This window comes from Ursus arctos, unplaced genomic scaffold, assembly GCF_023065955.2.
Source record: "Ursus arctos isolate Adak ecotype North America unplaced genomic scaffold, UrsArc2.0 scaffold_24, whole genome shotgun sequence".
In the NCBI taxonomy this organism is placed as follows: Eukaryota; Metazoa; Chordata; class Mammalia; order Carnivora; family Ursidae; genus Ursus; species Ursus arctos.
This window is the reverse complement of record NW_026622919.1, coordinates 22019345-22042648: the sequence shown is the minus strand read 5'-3', so window position 1 is coordinate 22042648 and position 23304 is coordinate 22019345. Positions and strand designations below refer to the sequence as shown.

Here is a 23304-nt window from a genome sequence, read left to right as displayed (position 1 = left end):
CTCCGCACCCCGCCCCCGGGCGCCGCAGCCGCAGCCGCCCCGCCGTCACCAGGCGCTGTCCTCCCCGCCCGGGTGGTAGCGCCCGTCCCGGGGAGGTAGCGGCCGCCCCGCCCGCCCCTCCTCCCCGGGTCTGACAGGAACCAGGCTGGCCTCGGGCGCCTCAGAGCCCCACACCGGAACAGAGTGGGGAGGAGGGCTGGGGGTAGGGCCCGCCGTCTACCGCCGGAGGGTCCCCCTGTCCGGGCCCCCCCCCCAAAGCCAGGGTTTGGCTCTTTCCCTCAACCTGACGTGCCAAGATGGCGGCGGCGCCCAGGATCCGGAGGAGAGGAGGGGCGGGAATGCGAGGAGGGTGGGACGTACCATCCCACCCCGGGGGAGAGAGGAGAAACCCAGCAAGGGGAAAAGGAAGTCCTGCCGGGAAAACCGAGGAACGCCCCCTCGCTCCACCCAAGCGTGGATGTTGCCACTCTCTTGGGCCTGGAGCGAGCTCCACCCGCGGGTCACGCCCCTCTCCCCCGGGGCCAATGAGAGCAGCGGGCCGTGAGGCCTGGGTTTTATGAATGGGTCCCTCACCCACCCACCCGCCGCTTAGCCTCCTCCTTTCAAAGGGTCGAGTTAAGAGACCGGCGGCACCTTAAGAAACCTATCCTACAGCAGAGAATCATAATCATCTTATTCTCCGGCTCACTTCATGACATCTTTGAGTGAACTGCCCACGCTTTGTTACATAATTCCTCTCGGAAGAAGGATCTCCAAACATTCGACACAAATTACAGGTCGGTATTGTTCTGTATGGGAATTCGTAAATTCGGTACACAGCGTATGCTTGCTCTTTAAACAGTTACAAAAATAAATGTAGCCTTTATTACCAAGTAATAAAATAAAAGACATAATTAGCATAGAGAAGCAGGATGAGGTGGTTAAATGAATAGCAAGTGTTTGTTACTGTCTCTCTGGGGAAAGGCTGGATTTTAAGTATTACAGTGCCTGGGATCAAAAGTGCACAAAAATATAAATCCAAATTCGTTTTAAGCAGAATTAGGGATTAGCAGAACAAGGAACTAGCCCAGCTAATGTGTGGGTCAAGAGGGCCTAAGGAGTTCATGGGTCACATGAGGGCTTCTGGTAAAAGAACAGAAAAGGGAAAGAAGTAAAGGCAGGAGACTGGTCCCATGAGTTTTGGGGGTTTTTAATACCTGACTAAAAAATAGTAGCAAACTCCTGAAAATCTAGAATTGTAATAAGATTACTACATGATTAAAAGGAAGCCATGAAATAAAACAGCTTCCATTTTATTTTCTTTTAGGAGCCAGGGTGGGAGCACACTGGTAATTTGGTCCTGACTCCTAAAATCATTTGACTTCACCCCTGCACTGCCCACACGGGAGCCTGTAAGCAGTGTAAAAGGATAGATACCCTGGATCCTATCTACAAACCCAGGCTCCTCCTAAACTAGCTGGATGCAGATGGGAAAAAAAAAGCTGACCTGCCTTACTGTATTACTCGGTAACAAGATACAATATGATTCCATTTATATAGTAAAGTCACTTACCAAACAAGATGTTCTCACAAAGCTAACTTTTTAAAAAGCATGTAAAAATTATACATTTATACACATACACACTACACTTTTACGGTTCAAAAGATAGTCCGTATAGTTCAACAGCTCATTTACTGCTTTTTTGGATTGTTTCCCTTCCAGATTCTTTGTCACCCCCCTGGTTCCGCCCTAAGCTGACATCATTCTGTCACATTATCTACTAAATCAAGTAGATGTTCATTTACCCCACTAAGCACAATCTATCTGGGTGATTGCAGAGAGAAGTTTCTGCCGGGTCCGGTCTACACTGAGGCACACAGTTCTCACAGCGGGGAAGAAAGTGGCATAGTAAGTATCATGACCACAGGAAACAGCCTTCAAGAGCAGGATGAGTGCTCACACCTACAGTGTCCAGTGCTCACCCACTAAAACCTACAAGGCACTCAGCAAAAGTTACTGAGGGTCCCATAAAGTGCGTGTCACTGGTTCTCGAAGGAGTAAGCTGTTTCAGGAATCGCTGGAGGACAGTCACTTTGAACAGTGGTGGTTTGACAACTGTGCAAGAAGTCACTTGAACTCTTATAAAGAGAATTTTTAAGGGATCAGCAGCCTCCCTGGAAAATTCAGGAAAACCAGCAAGAGAGGGGATAGCTTTCATCTTTTCATAAAGTTCTTCTCCAGAGCCATCGAGGTTCTCTGTAGAGAGTAGATGTTCCGTTTCACCCTATCCTCCAGGGAGGAAGTAGACGCGCTCTCCAGCTTCATGCGGCTGAGAAGAGAAGACAGGAGAATAACGTGAGTAACAAGTATTTGTCAAATGTCAACTATTTGGCGGAATTAGAAGAAACAGGCTGCCAGCCATAAAGCAGATGTAGAAACCCAAGCTCTTTTAAGCCCATGTAGGTAACTTTGGAGTGGACTCCATCTGGAACTCAATTTGTTAAACCAACGTCCATCACGGAAAAGTTACCTGTTTTGGAAACCAAGTAAAGCCTCATTGGAAAAAGGCCTCCTGAGCCATGAGTTCTTATTTCAATGGAAGGCAAGGAGATTCAATGAAAATACCAATTCACTTCTCCTTCCTTCAAATCAAAAATATCCCACTGTCTAGCTAGATGCTTGGAGTCGTAACAAAGGTGGCTCAGAGGCTGATCTCCCCGTTCTCACTGCACAGACATGGAAACACCAGGAACACAATGAATCAGCTGCCTCCTCGGGACCACAGCCATGAAAGCCGTTTGGCAGCAGGAAGGTGCACTCACTGGATAAACTTGCCATCCCGGGAGCCCAGCGTCTCCAGCCTCTGCTCCCGTTCATCATCCTTAGCATGCCTCTTGAGGATGTTCAGCCTCTCTTCCTCCCGCCACTTGGCATTTTCCATCATCTCTTGACGTTTTCGCTCTAGTTCCTCTGATGAGAGCTTTCTGTTGAACACAGAAACCATCCTATCAGGTCTGCTTCTCTCCCAGCAAAAAACCAAACACTACAGGGAGAACAGAAATCAGGTAGGACCCCAGGTTCTCCACCACCCTGTTCTCTCTATGGAAATGCCCAACCCAGGGCCACACTCAGCCTGAGTTTCCTTCCTTCCTAATTATCTTGGGCAGGTGGCTTCATCCAAATTTCAGACTTGTAGTGAAGGATTCCATACTCTCTCTCAATAATCTCTGGAGTGATTGACTATTCTAAACATTATATACAAAATATTCCAATTGTTTGCTCAACAACTCATTGAGGAACACAGGACTGAGTTAGCCATGTGGCTGTTGACCTCTACCATCTACCCACTGGAAATGCTTAGAAATTCATGGACATAGCCCAGGAGTACACTGCTTTAGGAAAAAGCTAGAAGCCAGATGCCTGAAGAATTCAAGTCAATTCACCTTAACCTCAGAGAGTAATAGGTAGGTCTTCTTTCCTGGCACTCACTGCAAATGAAGTCAGACCAAGAAGAGGAGGTGATGAACCAGCTCAGTCACTATTTAACAATGTCAGAAATCCAAATCCACCGCTTCTCGAATGGGTGTGATATGCCCGTTTAAAAGATCCCCTTTAAGAGGAAAAATAATTGGTGGAGTCGCGTTAGGAAGTGAAGCTCAATTTTGAGACAGAAACTTAAAACACTAAAACTTGACATTTAGTTGCCTATAGTGAAATGACAATGCTCCCTTTCAAAACCCCACGAAATAAAATACATAAAACCACAAAGAGAATAGGAGAGGAGAGGACAATGGATAAGAAATGTTTAAAAACTGTTCGAAGATGGAAGTGGATGAAGGGCTGGTAACTACTTTTTACAGATTAGAGAAAATTCAATCCCTTTAAGTGCCCGATGCTAATCAGAAGTAAAATCCAGGAAAGGCTCAGAGACTGCAGGCCCCGAGTGGAGGATGGTGGTAAAGCTGAAAACAAAGGGACTGATTTAAAGTCTGTATGAGAAGCAATTAAGACACCCTGGGTCCTCATGCCTAACTTGGGGAAGCCAGTGATTGTTCTCTCAAACACTGACAGGAGACCCTCCAGAAGGGAGACCCTTCTCGTAGTTTCTGAAGAACTAAGCCAGACAGGAAATCAGAAGTTGCATGTGCATCAGGCACAGCAAAGGGAGCTGGCAGGCCACCAGGGCTGAAAATAATGTCTCCCAAAGTGCCAACAGCCAGAGTTAGAGCCATTGGTCAGGCAGCTGGAGGGTGTTTTCCTTCTATAGAAAAAAATTTTTTAAAGATTTATTTATTTGAGAGAGAAAGAGAAAGAGAAAATGAGAGCAGAGGGAAAGGGAGAGAATCTCCAGCAGACTCCCCGCTGAGTCTAGAGCCCAGCACGGGGCTCAGTCCCACAACCCCATGATCATGACCCAAGCTGAAACCAAGAGTCAGGCACTCAACCAACTGAGCCACCCAGGCACCCCTCTCGTGTAGAAATTTAATGGTTCCTGGGGCGCTTGGGTGTCTCAGTCAGTTAAGAATCTGCCTTCAGCTCGGTCCTGGGATCAAGCCCCACGTCGTGCTCTCTGCTCAACGGGGAGCCTGCTTCTCCCTCTCCCTCTGCCTGCTGTTCCCCCTGCTTGTGCCCTCTCTTTCTCTGTCATATAAATAAATAAAATTTTTTAAAAAAGAAGAAATTTAATGGTTCCTGACAAGAAAACCGAAGATACTGACATGAGTGTCCCCAGCTAAAAACCAATTCAAACCCAACCTCCCACCAGTAGACAAGCCCTGCCCCAACACAATACAGTGATCTCAGCTTTAATTCCTTATTCTTACATATGAACATACAATGAAGTATCACCAAACATTTCAGGAAAGCCTCTCACAAGAAAGAGACCAAAGGGAAAGGGAACTGATAAAGATAAAGCACAAAACTTTTTTAAAAGTTTACAGTCAGAGGTAATGAAAGATATTATATCGATAAAATGAGAAAGGTTTTTAAAATGGAACAATCAGAACATAAAAGAGCTCTTAGAAATTAGAGAGGGGGCACCTGGGCGGCTCAGTCTGCTGAGTGCCTGACTCTTGGGTTCAAGGTGCTGAGTCCAGGGTCCTGGTATCAAGCCCCACATTGCGCTCTCTGCTTAGTGGGGAGCCTACTTCTCCCTCTCCCTCTGCCTGCCTCTCTCTCTCTCTCTCTCTGTGTCAAATAAATAAATAAATAAAATCTTAAAAAAAAAAAAAAGCTTCTTAAAAAAAAGAAAGAAAAAATAAGTCTTATCCCATAAAAATTGTTTGTTTTTGCTTTAAGATTTTATTTATTTATAAAGAGACAGAGATAGCGAGAGAGGGAACACAAGCAGGGGAAGTGGGAGAGGGAGAAGCAGGCTTCCTGCTGAGCAGGAAGCCTGATGCAGGGCTCGATCCCAGAACCCCGGGATCATGACCTGAGCTGAAGGCAGACACCTAACAACTGAGCCACACAGGCGCCCCTGTTTTTTTTTTTTTTAAGATTTTATTTATTTACTTGAGAGAGAGAGCAGGAGCAGCGGGGAGGGGCGAGGGAGAGGCAGAAGCAGACTCGCCACTGAGCAGGAAGCCTGATGCAGGGCTCGACCCCAGAACCCCGGGATCATGACCTGAGCCGAAGGCAGATGTTCAACCAACTCAGCCACCCAGGTGCCCCCAAGCTGCTTTTTTTTAAAAAAGAGATTTTGTTTATTTTGACAGAGAGAGCACACGAGCGGGGAGAGGGGCAGAGGGAGAGAGACAGAGAGAAGCTCAAGCAGACTCCCCGTTGAGCATGTCCCCCCTACGTGGGGCTTGATCCCACAACTGTGGGACCGTGGCCTGAGGTGAAATCAAGAGTCAGATGCTTAACCAACTGAGCCACTCAGGCGCCCCCAAAATTGCTTTAAATTGAACATCGTACTGCAAAAGAGAAGCTTTTCAGCTGTTAAGAAAGTCGTTCTAGATCACCAATGAAAACATACAAAAGGAAACGCGCACATTTAAAAATTCTCACAAAATTCTCAATTATAGCCAAAGTTTCTCTCTTTTTGTCTTAATTCACCAGTATCTTAATTACATAAAATCACATCGACCACCTGGAACACCAAACCAAAACCGATAATGAGACCACAAAATCCATGCATTGAAATTTCTGTGCTTTTACTCCTGGGACAAAGAGGTCTTGAGGACTCTGACCCATTCAGATCACAAAACTCAACACAAATTCTAAGGATAAGAAAGGCTGATAAAGTAAGACAAACTGAAGTGTTGGCAGGTGGCAAAAGAGACAGAAAAACAAAGCAGGATCTGAAAAAGCACAGTCGCACGCTGACCAAGAGCCTTAAAGCACAGAAACAAATACACTCACGGGCACTGACCCGCAGAGCAGCATGACTGCCAGCCCAGCTGAAAAACTGTCACCAGTAAAAGAATAAATTCTACATAACATACTCTGTCTGGGAAGGCCGGAAAACACATAACCTATTTTAGAAAGTTGTCAGCCAAGATTAAAACTTCTAAAAAAGTTTCTGTTCCTTAGAAACAGAGAATCGGGCAATCGGGAGTTAAAAGGGACCTGCGGGGTCTGCCTCTTTTGAACAGAGTGAATACAAGAGATGGCGCAGACTTCCAGTGGTTCCAATGTTGGCTGCCTGTCGAAATCCCCGGGGAACTTTAAAAACACTGATGTCTAGGCCCACCCCCAGAGGATGACGATGTAATAGGGCTGGGGTGCGGCCGGGTAATGGAGTTTTTTTTAAGCTTCCCAGATGACTCTACCGTGCAGCCCATTTGTTTGGGCAGTACAAGGAAGTTCGCAAAAGTTACTCATCTCCTCTCAACTTCTATGAGGACCAAGTGAGACCCCGAGGGACAATCTTTCGTGGGCACAGCCGGCTCCCCTCAGGTCCCAGGGCGGCACGCCCCAGTTCTGTCTGACCCACTCCACACCCAACTCCAACACACAGTCCATCTTAGGGTGTCTGCCCTCAACGAGAGCACCCTGCTTCCCCCTCAGCTGATGCCTCAGGAAAGGAACACTCTCCCGAGAAAAGCTTCTCTGTGGAATTCTCTGTGAGAATTAACATGTTTACAGATGTCCAGAAACAGTCACTTACTCAATTGTTCATTAAGTTAAAACTAATACTTGGTCCTTTCCATGTGCCTCGCAGGGAAAGGAGGCGGGACAGACTGTTAAAAGCGGACAGGAAGAATAAAAGCTGGTTTGGCAAAAAAAAAAAGGTGGATTATCCACTTGCCCTGGTTTGAGCCACGCCTAGACTCAGGGCCGCGGAGTCTGCAGTTCACATCCGGGGCCCCTGACTCACCTGGTGTATCCGGGAGCATGCCGCCTCTGGTAGATCTCTTTTTTAGGCGACGGGCTCTTAGTTCGGCCTCTTTCTCTCCTGTTGGCCTTAGAGTTGTGCCTGTGAGAGACACACACAGGCCAGAGAGGAGAAAAGCCATTTCAATACAGGGGCTTTTTATCATGTCCCGCCAATGATGGGACAAAAGCTAACAGTCTTAGAACTATAATCCAAATTGAAGAGAACAGAGGGCAGAAGTGGAAGAAAAGCAAATACATAAAGATACGTAAGATTTGGTATTAAACTCACTCCAAAGATTCCACATATATAAATATGTAGTTCTAGGGGTCTGAGCTTTACATTGAGGTGGCGGCGGGGGGGATGACAAACAATATAAAGGAAATAAAACAAAGACATTTGGGAAAATTAATGAACAGACATCAGTAAAAGCAAACACCTGCTGTGACCAGCCCCCACATTTACAGGCCATTTCCCAGTGAATGCCCACACTCACGGTTTGCTTGGCCTCGGGGACCGTGACCTTCTGCCTGGGGATCGAGAACTCCTGTCCCGGGACCCTGCTTCTCGGGCGCTCTTCTTGTTGGCATGTCTGGGAGGTGAGTGGGAGGAACTTCTGGACCTGGAATAATTCTTCAACCCGTGCATTCCCTTTTGCTTGGCCATCACAGAACTCTGCACCCTCTGGCTATGGCAGGAGTCCCTGATCTGTAGCAGCAAGGAAAGGAAGAAGAGGTATTTGTAGGAGACTCTCCAGCTCAGAAGAAGATGTGGTGAAACAAGGAAATGAATGAGCACTGAGGTTCTAGAAGAAGCCAACCTGGCGTACCGAGCCCATCACACAGTTACCACAGAGAAGCACTCAAACTTAGCAGTTCTCTGCAGAATCCTCTCAGAGAATGGACCCCGCCAGCCACCGGCACTGCCTGGACTCTTCACCACAGCCTCGGCAGGAGCAAGAGACAGGGCACAGGGACCGGGACCTAAGGTTAAACCTACTAAGGAAGAAAGGAATCCAGAGGGATGCCGACTGTCAAAAGTCATCAACCAGGAAGCTTAAAATGCCTGCACTTCATGGAAATTATCTGCAGAGGGAGAGGCAGAATGCCCGCAGGCCCCGCTGGTGGTTCAGGCTGTCTGCTCAGAGGGGGACAGGCTCGGGGATAAGGAATGGGCCAGCTCGCCAACAGCCCTGACCCTGGCGGCCCAGACTCCCTTCTTCCCTCGTGAGGTCTGACTGGCTGCTAGAAATGCTCTCGGTCCAAACAGGCTCTCAAGTGGACACACTCCACAGCCACGGTCACATCCTTACCTGTAAACCGTATCCAGGGGCTTTGGACAGCACAGGGGAAGAATCTGCCATCTTCTTTTGAGATCTAAGCGATTAAAATACACATTCATTGAAAAAGAAAATACATACAGGTCCAGGTTCAACCTCTCGGGCTGAAGCATGCTTCCCCCGTCAAACGTGCCCTCTCCCCCTGCACTGTCACCCCGCAGCGTGGCTGTGTATTTGCACGGTCTCTGCTGGCGGGCGCATCGGCACAGTCGTGTGTTTCCTGTGAAAACCCGTGGGCCTCGCTCTGCAGCCCCAACGCCTGAACACGTTCTCCTCTCACCTCGTGCTGCTATTCCAGGGACTAACAGTGAGTCAGCAGTGACAATGCTCACTGCTCCCACAGAGAAGACACGCAGAATGGGCCCAGATGGGCCCATTAATGCATTAAAAAGAAGAAGAAGAAGGCAACATAAAATCCACTTCCGTCTCGGAGGAGTCACAAGCAGAGATGAAAGTCACATCTAGGACATCTACGCTAAGACCTACGAGGCCACGGTCAGCTGTGAGGGGCCGGGCCGAGATCGCCAATGAACGCGGGTGCTGGGTGGCAAGTTCTGTGGGCATGGGGCCCACGTGCGAGTGCTCACCCCTGAAACCCCAGTGCCCGGCGGTTCCCAGCACTGAGCCGGCGCCCGTGACTATGTGGAGAATGAATGAGTGAAGGAGTCAACGAGGGAGGCCCGCCTCCACACGCTCACCTCCCCCGGCCGCGCTCATCCGCGCTACTGCAGCCATCACTACTGGAGCTTCTGTGCTTATGTTTCTTGTGCTTCTTTTTCTTCTCCTTCTTCTTCTTCTTCTCCTTTTTTTCCAGACTCATTTGCAACTAGAAAAAAGCCAGAACATAGCCACGCAAGATCACGGAGACCCCTGAGGAGCCTGGTTCATGCACAAACTACCCGACTATGCGTCTGGGGCGCCAGGGGTCCAGGATGCTAGCAGGGCCTCCCTGTCAACAGGAGGGGGCAAGTGTTAACCCCGGCAGTGCGCAAACACCCCCCGGACGACGGAACGGAACCTCTGGTGGGCGGGGCTAGGGATCGGTGTTTGTAAACCATCCCCCAGAACCAATGCCTCGGAATTTCCAATCTGTCAAAAGAACTCCACCTCCACTGAGAGCAACCGGGGACTGCAAGCTCGAGTTCTACATCTTCCTCACCAACTAAGCCAAGACACGATCACGTGGTACGTCATGTGAATGGTAAATGGGCCCTAGAGGCTCGACGGCACGTGATCTCCTGAACACACTGTTATGATCAGGACTTCAGGGGCATGACCCATACTCCTAATTTCTAAAAACACCGACATCACATGGTGCTTTTCCAACCAAACAACATAAAAGAGGAAATCATTCTGTCTTCCTGCTCATAAGGTGAGAGTGAAATGAGAGAAGTTCTCACGTTAAGTAGCTACAAGATCCTCGTAGTGCTTATTTGATACACTACTTACCAATTCTTTGATTTTCTTCATTTTCACAGGATTATTCAACACCTCTCTTTTTTTCTCCTCCTCCTTCTTCCTAGAAAAAAAAAAAAAGGAAATGATAAAAACCATGACTCTCTCTTTTGGCAAGGGGATTAGGTCATTCACTCCATTCTCCACAAGTCTACCCAGCAATCTCTTTTCAGATGCACACAGACAGGCTCTGTGTTGAAAGCTGCATGATGGTGAGGAAGACTCTGGGCTTCTTCCTCAACTATACAGAAGGGACTGAATATTGGGGGGCAAAGCCACACGGGTTCCCTGTGGTACAAAAGAGTGAGTGTGGGCTGTTCCTTATTAGGCTTTATGCTTGGGGCTTCCCAGCTGGTCAAGTACATGGGTGTCCTCCTGTGTACCAACGGGCTGCAGCATTTCCAGGTCACCTCCACTGTTGAGCATGAAAACCAGCTGGGACATAAAGAGAATGGATTCCTCTTTCAAGAAGTCTTACTCTCAGGGCGTCAGCGTGGCTCAGTCGACTCTTGATTTCAGCTCAGGCTGTGATCGCAGGGTCATGAGATAGATAGAGCCTTGTGTCAGGCTCCGCGCTCAGTGGGGAATCTGCTTGAGATTCTCTCTCTCCCACTGCCCCTTCCCCACCTCTCTAAAATAAATAAAATAATAAAAAAGGAAAAAAAAGTCAAGGAGCCTGGGTGGCTCAGTCAGTTATGTGTCTGCCTTTGGCTCAGGTCACGATCCCATGTCCTGGGATCGAGCCCCACATCGGGCTCCCTGCTCAGTGGGGAGTCTGCTTCTCCCTCTGCCTGCCACTCCCCCTACTTGTGTTCTCTCTCTCTCTCTCTCTGTCAAATAAATAAATAAATAAAATTCTTAAAAAAAAAAGTCTTACTCTCATTTATTGCTCATGAGGGTACATTGGTCAGCCTACATGGAAGATGGAAGACAATTTGGCAACACTTATCACAGCCTGTGTGCTCTTTAATCTTATAAATCCTTCCTTAAGAATTTGTTACTGTTAGGACATAATCCAGGAAGGTCCCTACAAAGCTGTCCATATTATAACAATGAAAATTTGGAAAAAAGTTAGGGCCCAGTAAGAGAGTATCAATAAATAAATTATGATATATCCACACAATGTCGACATTAAAAATAGTATTACAGAAGCAGTTAGTGACATAGAAAGATGGTTGCTATATATAACTAGGTAAAAAAAAGGAGTTTATAATATGCATAATATTTATACATCAATGTTCAGAGCAACATTATTCACAACAGCCAAAAGGAAATAACCCAATGTCCACTGACAGATGAAGAGACAAACAGAATGTATGCAGTGGAGTATTATTCAGCCTTAAAACGGAAGGAGGGGCGCCCAGGTGGCTCAGTCAGCTGAGTGACTGACTTGATTTGGGCTCGGGTCTCGGGATCAAGCTCCTCATTGGGCTCCCCACTCAGCAGGGAGTCTGCTTGAGGTTGTCTCTCTCTCCCTCTGTCCCTGTCCCTGCCCGCACACATTCTCTAAAATAAATAAATAAAGTCTCAAAAAAAAAAAAAAAGGGGGAAGGAAATTCTGACACATGCTACAATATGGATGAACCTGTGAAGACCTTATGCTGAGTGAAATAAGCCAGTCCCACAAAAAGATAATTACGGTGTGATCTCACTGATGTGAGGTTCCTAGAGTAGCCAAACTCACAGACACGGAAAGTAGAATGGTGGTTCCCAGGGGCTGGGGGAGAGGGAAATGTGGACTTCCTGTTTCATGGGTAAAGAGTTTCCGTTTTGCAAGATGAAAAACTCCCCAAGATGGGTGGTGCTGATGGCTGCCCAACAGGGGGAAGGTACTTACTGCCGCTGGGCTGCACACTTACACATGGTTAAGATTATAAATGTTATGTTATGTTTTACTTACCACGATCTAACTAATTAAGAAGCTAACAAAATGGGAGAAAATATTTGCATATACATACACAGTATCTTTACATACACCTATGTAATACCTTTACTACGTAAACAACTTTAAATTTTTTTCAAAATTAGAAATATAAATGACAGGGGCGCCTGGGTGGCTCAGTCGTTAAAGCGTTTGCCTTCGGCTCAGGGCGTGATCCCGGCGTTATGAGATCGAGTCCCACATCAGGCTCCTCCGCCGGAAGCCTGCTTCTTCCTTCCCTACTCCCCCTGCTTGTGTTCCCTCTCTCGCTGGCTGTCTATCTCTGTCAAATAAATAAATAAAAAATCTTAAAAAAAAAAAAAGAAAAGAAATATAAATGACAAATGTTTTTCGATGTTCAACCCTATACGCTTGAAATAAAATGCTGCAAATTAAAGCAAAAAAATTAATATGCACAGCAAGAGTTGGCACCCAAAATGCAACTCTCCTTTGACATTATATATTAGGGTTTCAAGGAAGATTCTAAAGTTTCTTTTTAAAGGGTTCTGCTGTACAAGGGTTGGGGGGTAGAAGGCCTGCTCACCCACCTATCCCGCTCTATACATAGCCCCAAATTCCCAGGGAGCTGCCAGCCTTTCTCACCTTGCTTCTAACTCCTTTTTTTGTTCAAGGGCCAAGGGTAAAAGAATGATCTGGTCTGGTCTGGTCTGGTCCACTTGGCATCTCTTATCACATGGCCTAGATAAGACACCCTTGATGGATTTCCCCTTCCCAACATCAGGGACACCAAATGGAGACAATCCTTTTACAGGGCAGACAAAAGCCAAGAGGAAACGAACTGTGAAGCCAAGCAACTCTGAAAACAGAACCCTTCCCAGCCCGCCATCAGTACCTGATGATGAAGAGTGGGTCCTCCCGGATTTTGCTGGCCATGTCAAGAAGGGAATTGGCACCGGAAGGGGCAAAAATGGAGCCTGGGAGTAGTCCTGTCTCCGAAGAACAGCCTGCCTCCTTCTCCTCCATCTTCTCAAAAACGTACTTGTCAATGGGGCGCCCCAGCAAGTACTCGTCGCGGTTCACCATCCCGCCAGGACCCTGATACATCCAGTCCAATTTTTCTTCTTTTTTCCTGGTTTAAGACAAAAAACACAATCAAAGGAAATGTAGACTCCTGCAGACCTACACGGACAACCTGAACACGAGGGACGGAGGACTCCAGCTGGTTGGAGCGGGCCTCGTTCTCCAGGCACCTCGCAGGGGCCGAGCACTGCGCTCCACATGGCACACGAGCAGACGTGGTGCTTGTCGGCATGGGCTCACCACTCAGTGGAGAGATCGTTTCCACGCACTTAACGCCATTTATGTGGAGAAAGTATCCCTCAACCTGGGGCGTGGACACTTGCTCAGGGCCTCTCAAGTCTCCTTTACAAAGCCTTTATACATTATGCTTTCATTCTGAGCAGAATCAGAAACAATAAACAGATTCTGGATCATCTCATTACCAAAAACAATTTCAGTGACCACATATTCGGTTGTGTGAAGTGTGTTTGGGTGCGTGTTGTCACATGGGCACGAGCAGTCATTCTCTGTTTGAGAAGATAATGAGAAAAGACCAGAGATAATGGAATAAGTAAATTATGCTTTCAAGCCAAAAGGGACAGGCCAAGTTATGTACAGTATTTGCCAAACAAATACTGCCCTGTGGCTCTGAAAGAAAAAAATGGTGGGGAAACTGAACGAACCTCACACAACAGACAGTAAAGGCATACTGACTTCCCAACGGCCCGTGTGTAAGAGCCAACACTGCGTTCACGCTGCGAGCGGCAAGGTTGTTTCATCAAAACAGTATCATCTGGAACATTAAATTCAACGTTTTTGAATATGGCTGTTTCACACTTGTGTATTTATTTTTGCTTAAGATTATATAACAACTATGAGCATAAAGAATGTCTTCCTAAGTTACATCTTTGGACATTTTTTAAAAAATATTTTATTTATTTGAGAGAGAAAGAGAGGGAGTGTGCACGAGCAGGGCAGAGAAGAAGTAGACTCCGCTGAGCAGGGAGCCCAATGCGGGGCTCGATCCCAGGACTCTGAGATCATGACTTGAGCCCAAGGCAGACACTTAACCAACTGAGCCACCCAGCTGCCCTGGTTTAAAATATTCTTAATAAAAATGCCCAGGGGGCTGGGGCGCCTGGGTGGCTCAGTCGTTAAGCGTCTACCTTCGGCTCAGGGTGTGATCCCAGGGTCCTGGGATCTAGCCCCACATCAGGCTCTCTGCTCCGCTGGGAGCCTGCTTCTTCCTCTCCCACTCCCCCTGCTTGTGTTCCCTCTCCTGCTGGCTGTCTCTCTCTCTGTCAAATAAATAAATAAATCTTAAAAAATAGAATAAAATAAAAAATGCCCAGGGGTGCCTTGGTGGCTCAGTTGGTTAAGTGTCCAACTCTTGATTTTGGCTCAGGTCATGATCCCAGGGTGGTGGGATGGAGCCCTGCATCAGGCTCTGCAATCAACGCAGAGTCTGCTGGAGATTCTCTCACTCCCTCTGCCCCTCCCCGGGGCTCATGCTCTCTAAATAAATAAATAAATAAAATCTTTAAAAATAATAATATTTTAAACCAATAATGGAGGGGCATGACCCTTTAGTTTTAGTTTAGTTTTGGGGTTTTTTTTTCCTTATTAAAACAATCGGTTTGAGAAACACTATAGTCTGGAATTAAGAACTGATTGTGGGCCACTGGGGTTGGGCTCCACCCAGCTTGCCCGGCCTCACTCACACCACTGGAGTCAAGATGGAGGAGTACAGTGAGGGTCATGCCCGGGGGGGGGGGGGTGATTTATGATGAGTACCATAGATACTGGTGTCTTTCAAGCAATTAAAGGCTCTCACCATTCTCCAGTTGGAATAAACCAGAGGCTTCGAGGGAGTTTGACAGCTGTTAAAACCAGGCCTCCACAGCTGGGAGGTAGCTTTAGAGTTTGGGGAGGTCTGTTTTCCACCACTGACTGTTGAAAGTTCAAACTAGGGGGAGAGAAGATCGCTGGCACTCTGTCACAGGTGCTGCCTTAACAGGAGCCACAGTGGCAGCAAGAACGGACCGGAGGCCATGGTTGTTGGGTCAGCTGTGATGGGTGATCCAAGGTGTAACTGGAGGAGCGGGTGTCTGACGGACAAGATTTCTCCTTGTGCAGTTTCCCAATGGTCCTTAGTTTGCTGAAGACCCCTCCCAGTTGCCTTCGACCCAGTTACCAGCCTCACCATCGGACACTATGGACAGTGCCAACAGGACTTCTTTCCGAGGATTTCTTTAACAGAGTAAGTTCGAGAAGGATTTGGGAAGACCAAGGCATTCAGAAGAGTGCATGGCACAAAGTAAATACTAAATAAATACGAGCTGGTCCTTTTGTTAGCTGTGCCTGTGTTTCTCTCTCCCACCAGGTTTTCTTAAACTCCTAGGTAGCTGGGACCACAGTTTACTCACCGGGGAACCCCAGACAATTGCCTAATGATCACCTGTTCAGTGTTTGCCATTTTATGGTCAATGGATCTTGAGCGAGGCAGTACTTTTTGAAAGAAAAGGAGGTCTTGGTGATTGGGTCAGGGGAACTTTCAAAGGCTGTGTCAGAGACGACCGGAAGGATCATGCCTGTGCATGCCTGCCACTAACAGGGATGGGGCAGCTGAGAAAAAAGATTCATTTATCCATTTGTAAATATTTACTCTGCCACTTCCTAGGAGCCAGACAGATGAGGAAGGCCAGAAGATGAAAAAGATTCAGGCAGCCAGGTCGCTCATAAGCTACTGGCTGAGGCACAGAGGCCCACGAATTACCAAACGGTGCTGACGAGAGCTAAGCATGTGCTGAGGGGACTCAGGGACTCATCAGCATGAAGGTGACAAGTGGCACTGCAGGAACAAAGACAAGCTGACAGAATAAAGGGAAGGGAGCAGCTAGGAGACGAGGGAGAACTAAGAAAGCGAAGGAAAGAGAGGACGTGATAGGAAGAGGCAGGAGGACGAGCAGCCTGTAGGCCGAGGAGCAAAAACGTCTCTGGGGAAGAGCAACTGGGTCAAATGGAGAAGAACGGATATCAAAAATGAAAACAGGGGCGCCTGGGTGGCTCAGTAGGTTGAGCACCCGACTCTTGATTTCGGCTCAGGTCCTGATCTCAGGGCCGTGGGATCAAGCCCCACGTCAGGCTCCGCGCTGGAGTCTGCTCGAGATTCTCTCCCTCTGCCGCTCCCCTCATTCGTGCATGCACACACTCTCTCTCTCTCTTCAGTAAATAAATAAATAGATAAATAAATAAAATCTTACACACGACCAAAACCAAAAACCAAAAACAAAGACAGATACTTCTGTAAAGTAGTATTTTCATGGCTCTGTCGAGTCTTGAAGGGATTCAACAAGTATCAGTCCTACTCAGGCCCTCTAGTAAGAGAACACACTGAACAGCCGAGATCCAGGGCCACGAGACTTGGCTGGTTCCACCACTACCCAGCCGGGTGGTTGCTTCGTGCCTGCAAGTTACTTCTATATCCCCATGTCTAAAATAGAGCTAGTGACCACCATCTCTCACTGTTCACTCTGAGTTTTTATTTTTTTATTTTTATTAAAGATTTCATTTATTTATTTGACAGAGAGACAGCCAGCGAGAGAGGGAACACAAGCAGGGGGAGTGGGAGAGGAAGAAGCAGGCTCCTAGCAGAGGAGCCTGATGTGGGGCTCGATCCTGTAACGCCAGAATCACGCCCTGAGCCGAAGGCAGACGCTTAACCGTTGTGCCACCCAGGTGCCCCAACTCTGAGTTTTTAGATGAGAAGATACTTGGAGGAAAGGCCATGTAAACTCAAAATGATCTTGGGATGTCTGGGTGGCAGTCAGTTGAGCGACCGACTCTTGGTTTCGGCTCAGGTCACACTCTCCAGGTCCTGAGATCGAACCCCACCTTGGGCTCCATGCTCAGCGTGAGTCTGCTTGAGACTCTCTCTTTCTCCCTCTGCGCCACCCACTCATGCGGTCTCTCTCTCTCTCTAAAATAAATAAATAAGATCTTTAAAAAAAAAAAAAAGCAAGATGATCTATAGATTTTTGGTGTTGTTATCATTAAAGATATAGACCAGGGTCTCAATCGAGGCTGCCCATTAGGATCACGGCGAGCTCTTAAAAGCTCCAGATGCCATTGCCCTACACACCCCTGCTCTTCTTAGGGAACCACTCCCATCTTTAATCTTCCAAGAACACCCTAAAGTGCAAAGGTTGAGAAACACTGGTATGGACCACCATTGAGAACACATTTTCTAGCATTATCAGTAAATACTAAAGCAACCACTCTATTGCAAGAGGGATCTGGAAATTCAGGATAATACATGTATTAAGGTTTCCATTTGTTCTGGGAGATGCATTACAAACATAAAAAAGATTATCTGACCCATGGAAGTGAATCATTACACAGTAAAAGGGTTCTACTGGCATTTTATAGGATAAATTAAAAGCACGCCACTGTGCAAAGAGTTACACAAAGCAGTGAGACGGACAAGCAGATGATTAAATACCTCTGGCAAGACCCAAAAAAAGGACATACGTGCTGACCTTTGTGTTTTATAATGTTGGAGGATATATGAGGGGGCAAAAAAAAAAAATCAAAAGAATATAAAATCAACTTCCTCCTATTCACAACAGAAAAGCATGAGGGTCAGCAAAGGACAAACGTTTAACTCGCAGCTCTGCAGCTGTTCATCTGTACTCCCACTCATTAACTAGACTCTGCAAAGCCCACATTTCTGATACATCAGGCATATGATGTGTAATGCTTTGCTGCATAAGAATTTCAAGGGGCGCCTGGCTGGTAGAGTCAGAAGAGCATGTGACTCTTGATCTCGGGATTGTGAGTTCGAGCCCCACGTGGGGTGTAGAGATTACTTTAAAATAAAATCTTAGAAAAAAAATTTTTTTCAAAATGATCTTTTACCTTTGGTTAGTGGGAAAGCAAACTCTTATGACTAGAAAGTACTGAATCTAAAATTGGTGTCTGTTTTAAAATCAAGGGTTCACAAAGTCTAGTTTCACACAGAACAACGTGGGTTCACCTTATAAACTGCCCAGGAATTTATCTGAATGTGTGAAATTTATTGACATTAAATTATAATGCAGGCGCCTGGCCAGAGCATGCAATTCCTGATCTCGGAGTTGTGAGTTTGAGTCCCATGTTGGGGACAGAGTTTACTTTAAAAAAAAAACACACACATTTTTTAAAATGTAAAGTATATAATTTACATAAAGCATATAAAGTAAAATAATTTAACGTATGTCTATGGTACTAAAAACATAAATTTCGGGGCGCCTGGGTGGCACAGCGGTTAAGCGCCTGCCTTCGGCTCAGGGCGTGATCCCGGCGTTCTGGGATCGAGCCCCACATCAGGCTCCTCCGCTATGAGCCTGCTTCTTCCTCTCCCACTCCCCCTGCTTGTGTTCCCTCTCTCACTGGCTGTCTCTATCTCTGTCAAATAAATAAATAAATAAATAAATTTTTAAAAAATTTTCTTTAAATAAATAAATAAATAATAAAGACATAAATTTTATTCCCTTATCTCATTCAGAGTATTAATGTCATAACTATATTTTGTTCTATTTAAAAATTCTAAAACTATTTTAAAACATTCCAAGTTTCACACCTGAGTCAGAATGCCCTTCTCCCCAATCCGGTATCCTGCAAGAATGTGAATGTCACCATGCCTAAGTTCCATAATGCCATTTCCACGTGTACGTTTCACATACACACTCCACCCTGAATGTCACAGATCCTCTTATCATGAAGTATTAAGGAAAAGCCCTCGATACCCAATGGGGAGAGTATGCCGCACACACCACCCGAGACTTGCCCACAAGGACATGAAGAAAGAGAATGACAGTACAGATTACTCTGATTTTCGTCTATGTGTTGTTTTCACTAAACTTAAGAATGCACTGTACGGAGCGCCTGGGTGGCTCAGTCAGTTAAGTGTCTGCCTTCGGCTCAGGTCACGATCTCAGGGTCCTGAGATCGAGCCCCATGTCAGGCTCCCTGCTCAATAGGGAGCCTTCTTCTCCCTCTGTCCCTTCCCCCTGCTCGGGCTCCGTCAAATAAATACATAAAATCTTAAAAAAAAAAAAAGCACTGTACATCTTATGCTTTTTATTTTTCTCAGAATACATCTGCTCCCAGCCCATTTGACGAGACGGGTAGGTTACTGACCATCTGCTGCTCCCATCCTCTATTACACGCGACGAAACTGAAGCAGGGTGAAGCGGAGTGGGACTGCCCACAGTCACACAACTTTTCCTGCCAGACACCACCCACCTGCTTCCATGAGACCTCACTGCCCCCCTAACATGAGTCTGCGGTACATAAACGAACAAAAGCAGGACTGAGGCCCAGACGCGCACGGAGCGGCGGGGTGGAGGCACTTGTCCGCAGCCATGCTTACTAATCACCAACCACGAGCGAGGCCTCCACCAAGCCCTTTACACTCGCTCCATCTCATGTGACCCGCCACCAGCCTTGGGAATTGGGTCTCTCCCTCCCCTGGTTCTACTGAGGTAACTGAGGCCCCCAACCTTGCTCCCAATGACACGGTTAGGCTAGTACGGGCAAAGCCAGCCTGAGAGCCCAGGTCGGACTGACTCCGAAACGCATGCTCTTAGCCAAGGGTTCTGAACAAGCGGATGCAGCCGCAGGCCAGCCCCGAGGTGCCCTAGGCACCAGGACAGCCCCAGCCCCCGCTGCGGCCGCGGCCTCGGCCTCTCACTCACTTGACAGCCCCGACGTCCTCAGCGTAGCGCTGCATCTCTTCCCGGGCCCTCTCCTCCCGCAGCTCCCGCTGCAGCTCCTCGATCTTCTTGCGCTCAGCCTCATGCTTCTGCTCAGCCTTCCACACCTTCTCCACATTGCGGAGCGTCTGTGGGTGCCAGCTCTTCTTCAGATTCTGTGGTGAACGAAAGGAGGGAGAAAACGATGCAGGGGGTGGGTGGGTGGGTACGGGCCCCCCCAGTCCATGTTCGTGCCGAAGCAGGCATCTAAGGGCAAGACGTCCTTCACGATGCCCAGGGTGGCACCCAGTGATCTCTCACACATCTGGGGGTTTTGTTCAGGTACGTAAAACTCCAGGATAGAACAGGCCTCTTCTGGATTCCCCTTGAACACTTTTAGCTTGAAATGCTTATGGATCAGACTTCCATCGGCCAGGCCTGAACTAAGGGGTGGTGGTGACAGTACAGGGGGAACGGGCGGAGAGGTAAATGCTGAAAGGCAACAGAACACTGCGTTTTTAGGGGACATTCATTTTTATGAACACAACCTTCTTCTCCTTGATTCCAGTTAACCTGCCTTAACCTTGTGTGGTTTACGACCCCACCAAGTATCTCTTTCAACCTTCCTTCCCAGGAATCTCCCCTTGGTTCTGATCTCGCCTTCACGCTGCACCTTGAAACACCTCAAGAATGCTTCTCCTCTCCCTCTTCCCCATCAGCCACTGTTTTGATTCAGCTGCAACCAGGGAAGGTTTCCTGGAAGAAGTGACATCTAATGACAATTACAATTTAGCCCAGTGATGTAGCAGGACGGAGCAGGGGTAGATTTCCAGAGGGAACAGCACACACAGCTGCAGGCCCAGTGGTGAGAAAACACACAGCACAAGTGATTCCGTGGGGCTAAAGATGGTATGCAAGCCGATGGGGGGGGAGGGTCCAAGATGAAGCCAACTAAGCCAACTAAGAGAGGAATAGAGTAAGGGCCTTATAAACCACGTGAAGGGAGTGGGCTTTATCCGGTGGACAGTAGAAAACACTGAACAGTCATATGCAGGTGACAGGCATGACTAGCTACCATGTTCAGAATGCACTGGAGAAAGCAGAGGTTGAGGACCAGGAGGCTAGTTAAGAAGCCTAAATGAGAAAACCGACACAAGGTACCTGGCATGTAGAAGGTATTCAGTCAATGAGGGCTCTCTTTTCTTTCTTTTCTCTTTTCCACCTTGTCCTTCTTTTCCCTTCATCAGGTTGCTCAGTCCCCTCCCCACTCCCCACTCGTCCCAGGCCTTGTCCTACTGGTCTTCCTCCCCCTCCTTCAACACGGGTGATTTTGCCCCCCAGGGAGCATTTGGCAATGCCCAGAGACATTTTTGGTTGTCCCAGTTGGAGGAGAAGAGTGCGACTGGCATCCAGGGGCTACAGGCCAAGGACGTTGCTAAACATCCTACAAGGCATAGGACTACCTACACACACACACACACACACACACACACACACACACACACAAGCAAAACAAAGAACTATCCAACCCAAAATGTCAATAGCACCAAGGCTGAGAAACCCTGAATTAGAGCTTTTCTGTCCCTAAATGCAGTTACCTGAAAAATACCTAAACTGGGGCGCCTGGGTGGCTCAGTCGGTTAAGCATCTGCCTGCGGCTCAGGTCATGATCTCAGAGTCCTGGGATGGAGACCTTGGGCTCCCTGCTCAGTGGGGAGTCTACTTCACCCTCTCCCTTCGCCCCCCCCCCCACATTTGGCTCGTGTTTGCTCGTGCTCTGTCTCTCTCATAAATAAATATTTTGAAAAAAGAATACACTAAACTGTATGAATCTTGGAGTCCTGGAAAGCATTCTAATCAACACCTGACAAACTCTAATACAGATACTGGACAGGTGGCAAAATCGATCTATCTGCTGATTCAATCGGCTACACGTTAAAGAGGTGAGCATCTTTCTGATCTTGCACTATGCTCTTGCTGGTCCTTTGCCCTAACCGGAGCTCAGCACACTACAAATGAACTATACAGTTTAAAAGAAATTGCCACATAACTTATATTAATTGCTATACATTCAGAAGAAAGCTCTGTCACTACAGATCAGAATGCAGCACTGAAGGAGGAATGGAACTCAGAAAGGTGGACGTGGGGAAGATAACTTCAGGTTTAAAAGAGGTATGGCTCAAGGGCGAAGAGAATGGGGCACGACCCCTCCTACTTTGGCCAAAACATGACTGAACTCCCAGCTAAGGAAGACAGAAGTGTCCCAAGACAAGATATACAAAATAAAGCCTGCGTGACTTGGTATCTGCCTCTTTTTCTAGGCATGGTTCACCACCACCACCACCCCCTCCCGGCCCTTCCCAGAACTTCCAGCCGGGAGGGTCCCCGCCAACAAACACACAACACCAGCCGCCACCATTGGCGACACATTTCGCACACCTTCCCAGGTCTCTGCCTGGTCCCTCCGTGGCCCCAGTGGTCGGTCCCCTCTCCGAGGCTACGGCTCCCTTCTTGCGAAAGCACAGCTGTGTAGCCATGGTCACCCACTCCCACACCCTCCAATTTCCGTCCCTGGCCGGGGTCGGTCTCCGGCTCCGTCCTCCCCCCGCCCAGGCCTCCCTCACTTACCAGATCTCCGCCCCCCATGACAGCGGAGAAGCTTCCTCTCTACGGAGGACTCAGGAGGCGATCGAGAGGAAACGCAGAGAAATAGTTCAGCGACGACCTGGCGGCCACTTTTACTGCCCGATCTAGAGCCCACTTCCGGGAGGGCGTCCTATTACTGCGTCGGCGTCGCGGGACGATGACGTTTGGTACGCTGTCGCGCAGTGCCGTGTCGGCGTCCCGGGAAGTCTCACGGCTTGGTGCCCAGATCTCGCGGCGCCTGCGGTCCGGTTTTGGACACCTCTGTTGGCACCGCACCCGATCTCAGAAACGCCGTGTTGAAACGGCGCTGCTCGGTCCTCTTACAGTCGGCCGGGAGCCCCGCCCCGCCCCGCCGGCCTGTTGCCATGGCAGCGCGCCACGACGTTCACCCCGCCCCCCACAGCCAGGCCTCCCCCGCCCCGCTCCAGTGCCAGTTCGCCTCGTTCGCCTCTACCCGGCACTCTCCGCCCCCAACACCCACCGTTTAGAAAAGCTTTTCAAGCCCGCGCTCCTCTCCAACCTCCACGCAAGCTCAGCTCTTACTCCAGGCCTAGTTTATTGAGGGAAGTAGAAAGCATCCAGCCGAAATTCCATCGGCTTCCCTGCACCAAACCTTTATTATTTTTTTATTGGCGGAGGCCCACCCACCTTAGGATCTCTACCTAAAAGGTGGGGCTCGAACTCACAACCCTGAGATCAGAGCCTGCCCTACCCACTGAGCCAGCCAGGCGCTCCCTCCTGCACCAAACCTTTAGAATCGGCCAGCTTCTCCATTTCCTTTCCCTTCATTCATGTTGGAAGAGGCATCCTTCCTGTCTAAGCCCTCACGGTTCATCAGCTCTTCGTTGGACCCCTCACATCTGGTATTACAGATACCTTCCTCTATCC

The 23304-nt window shown here is 48.1% G+C and overlaps 1 protein-coding gene and 1 long non-coding RNA gene across 2 annotated transcripts; one reads left to right on the top strand and one right to left on the bottom strand.

The window, feature by feature from the left end:
- Window positions 1-35: 35 nt before the first annotated feature.
- LOC130544763 (uncharacterized) lies at window positions 36-4642 on the top strand. Its single transcript, XR_008961314.1, has 2 exons — window positions 36-776; window positions 1703-4642. It is a non-coding gene; the product is annotated as an uncharacterized LOC130544763 (long non-coding RNA).
- CWC25 (CWC25 spliceosome associated protein homolog) lies at window positions 833-22570 on the bottom strand. The gene is made up of 10 exons (XM_026512998.4): window positions 22399-22570; window positions 19774-19946; window positions 12870-13106; window positions 10090-10159; window positions 9339-9466; window positions 8614-8677; window positions 7798-8009; window positions 7305-7403; window positions 2803-2964; window positions 833-2309 (listed from the first exon to the last, which is right to left on the bottom strand). Exons 1-10 carry the CDS (start codon window positions 22414-22416, stop codon window positions 2195-2197), a joined length of 1278 nt encoding a protein of 425 aa, XP_026368783.3. The 5' UTR covers window positions 22417-22570; the 3' UTR covers window positions 833-2194.
- Between the last annotated feature and the right edge of the window lie 734 nt (window positions 22571-23304).

Excerpts from the sequence above, each read along its gene's own strand:
- CWC25 (XM_026512998.4), bottom strand. Across the intron at positions 2,965-7,304 it reads CATGCTCCCGGATACACCAG|AAAGCTCTCATCAGAGGAAC; the intron begins GTGAGTCAGGGG and ends TGTGTTCAACAG. Across the intron at positions 2,310-2,802 it reads CGGGATGGCAAGTTTATCCA|CCGCATGAAGCTGGAGAGCG; the intron begins GTGAGTGCACCT and ends TTCTCTTCTCAG.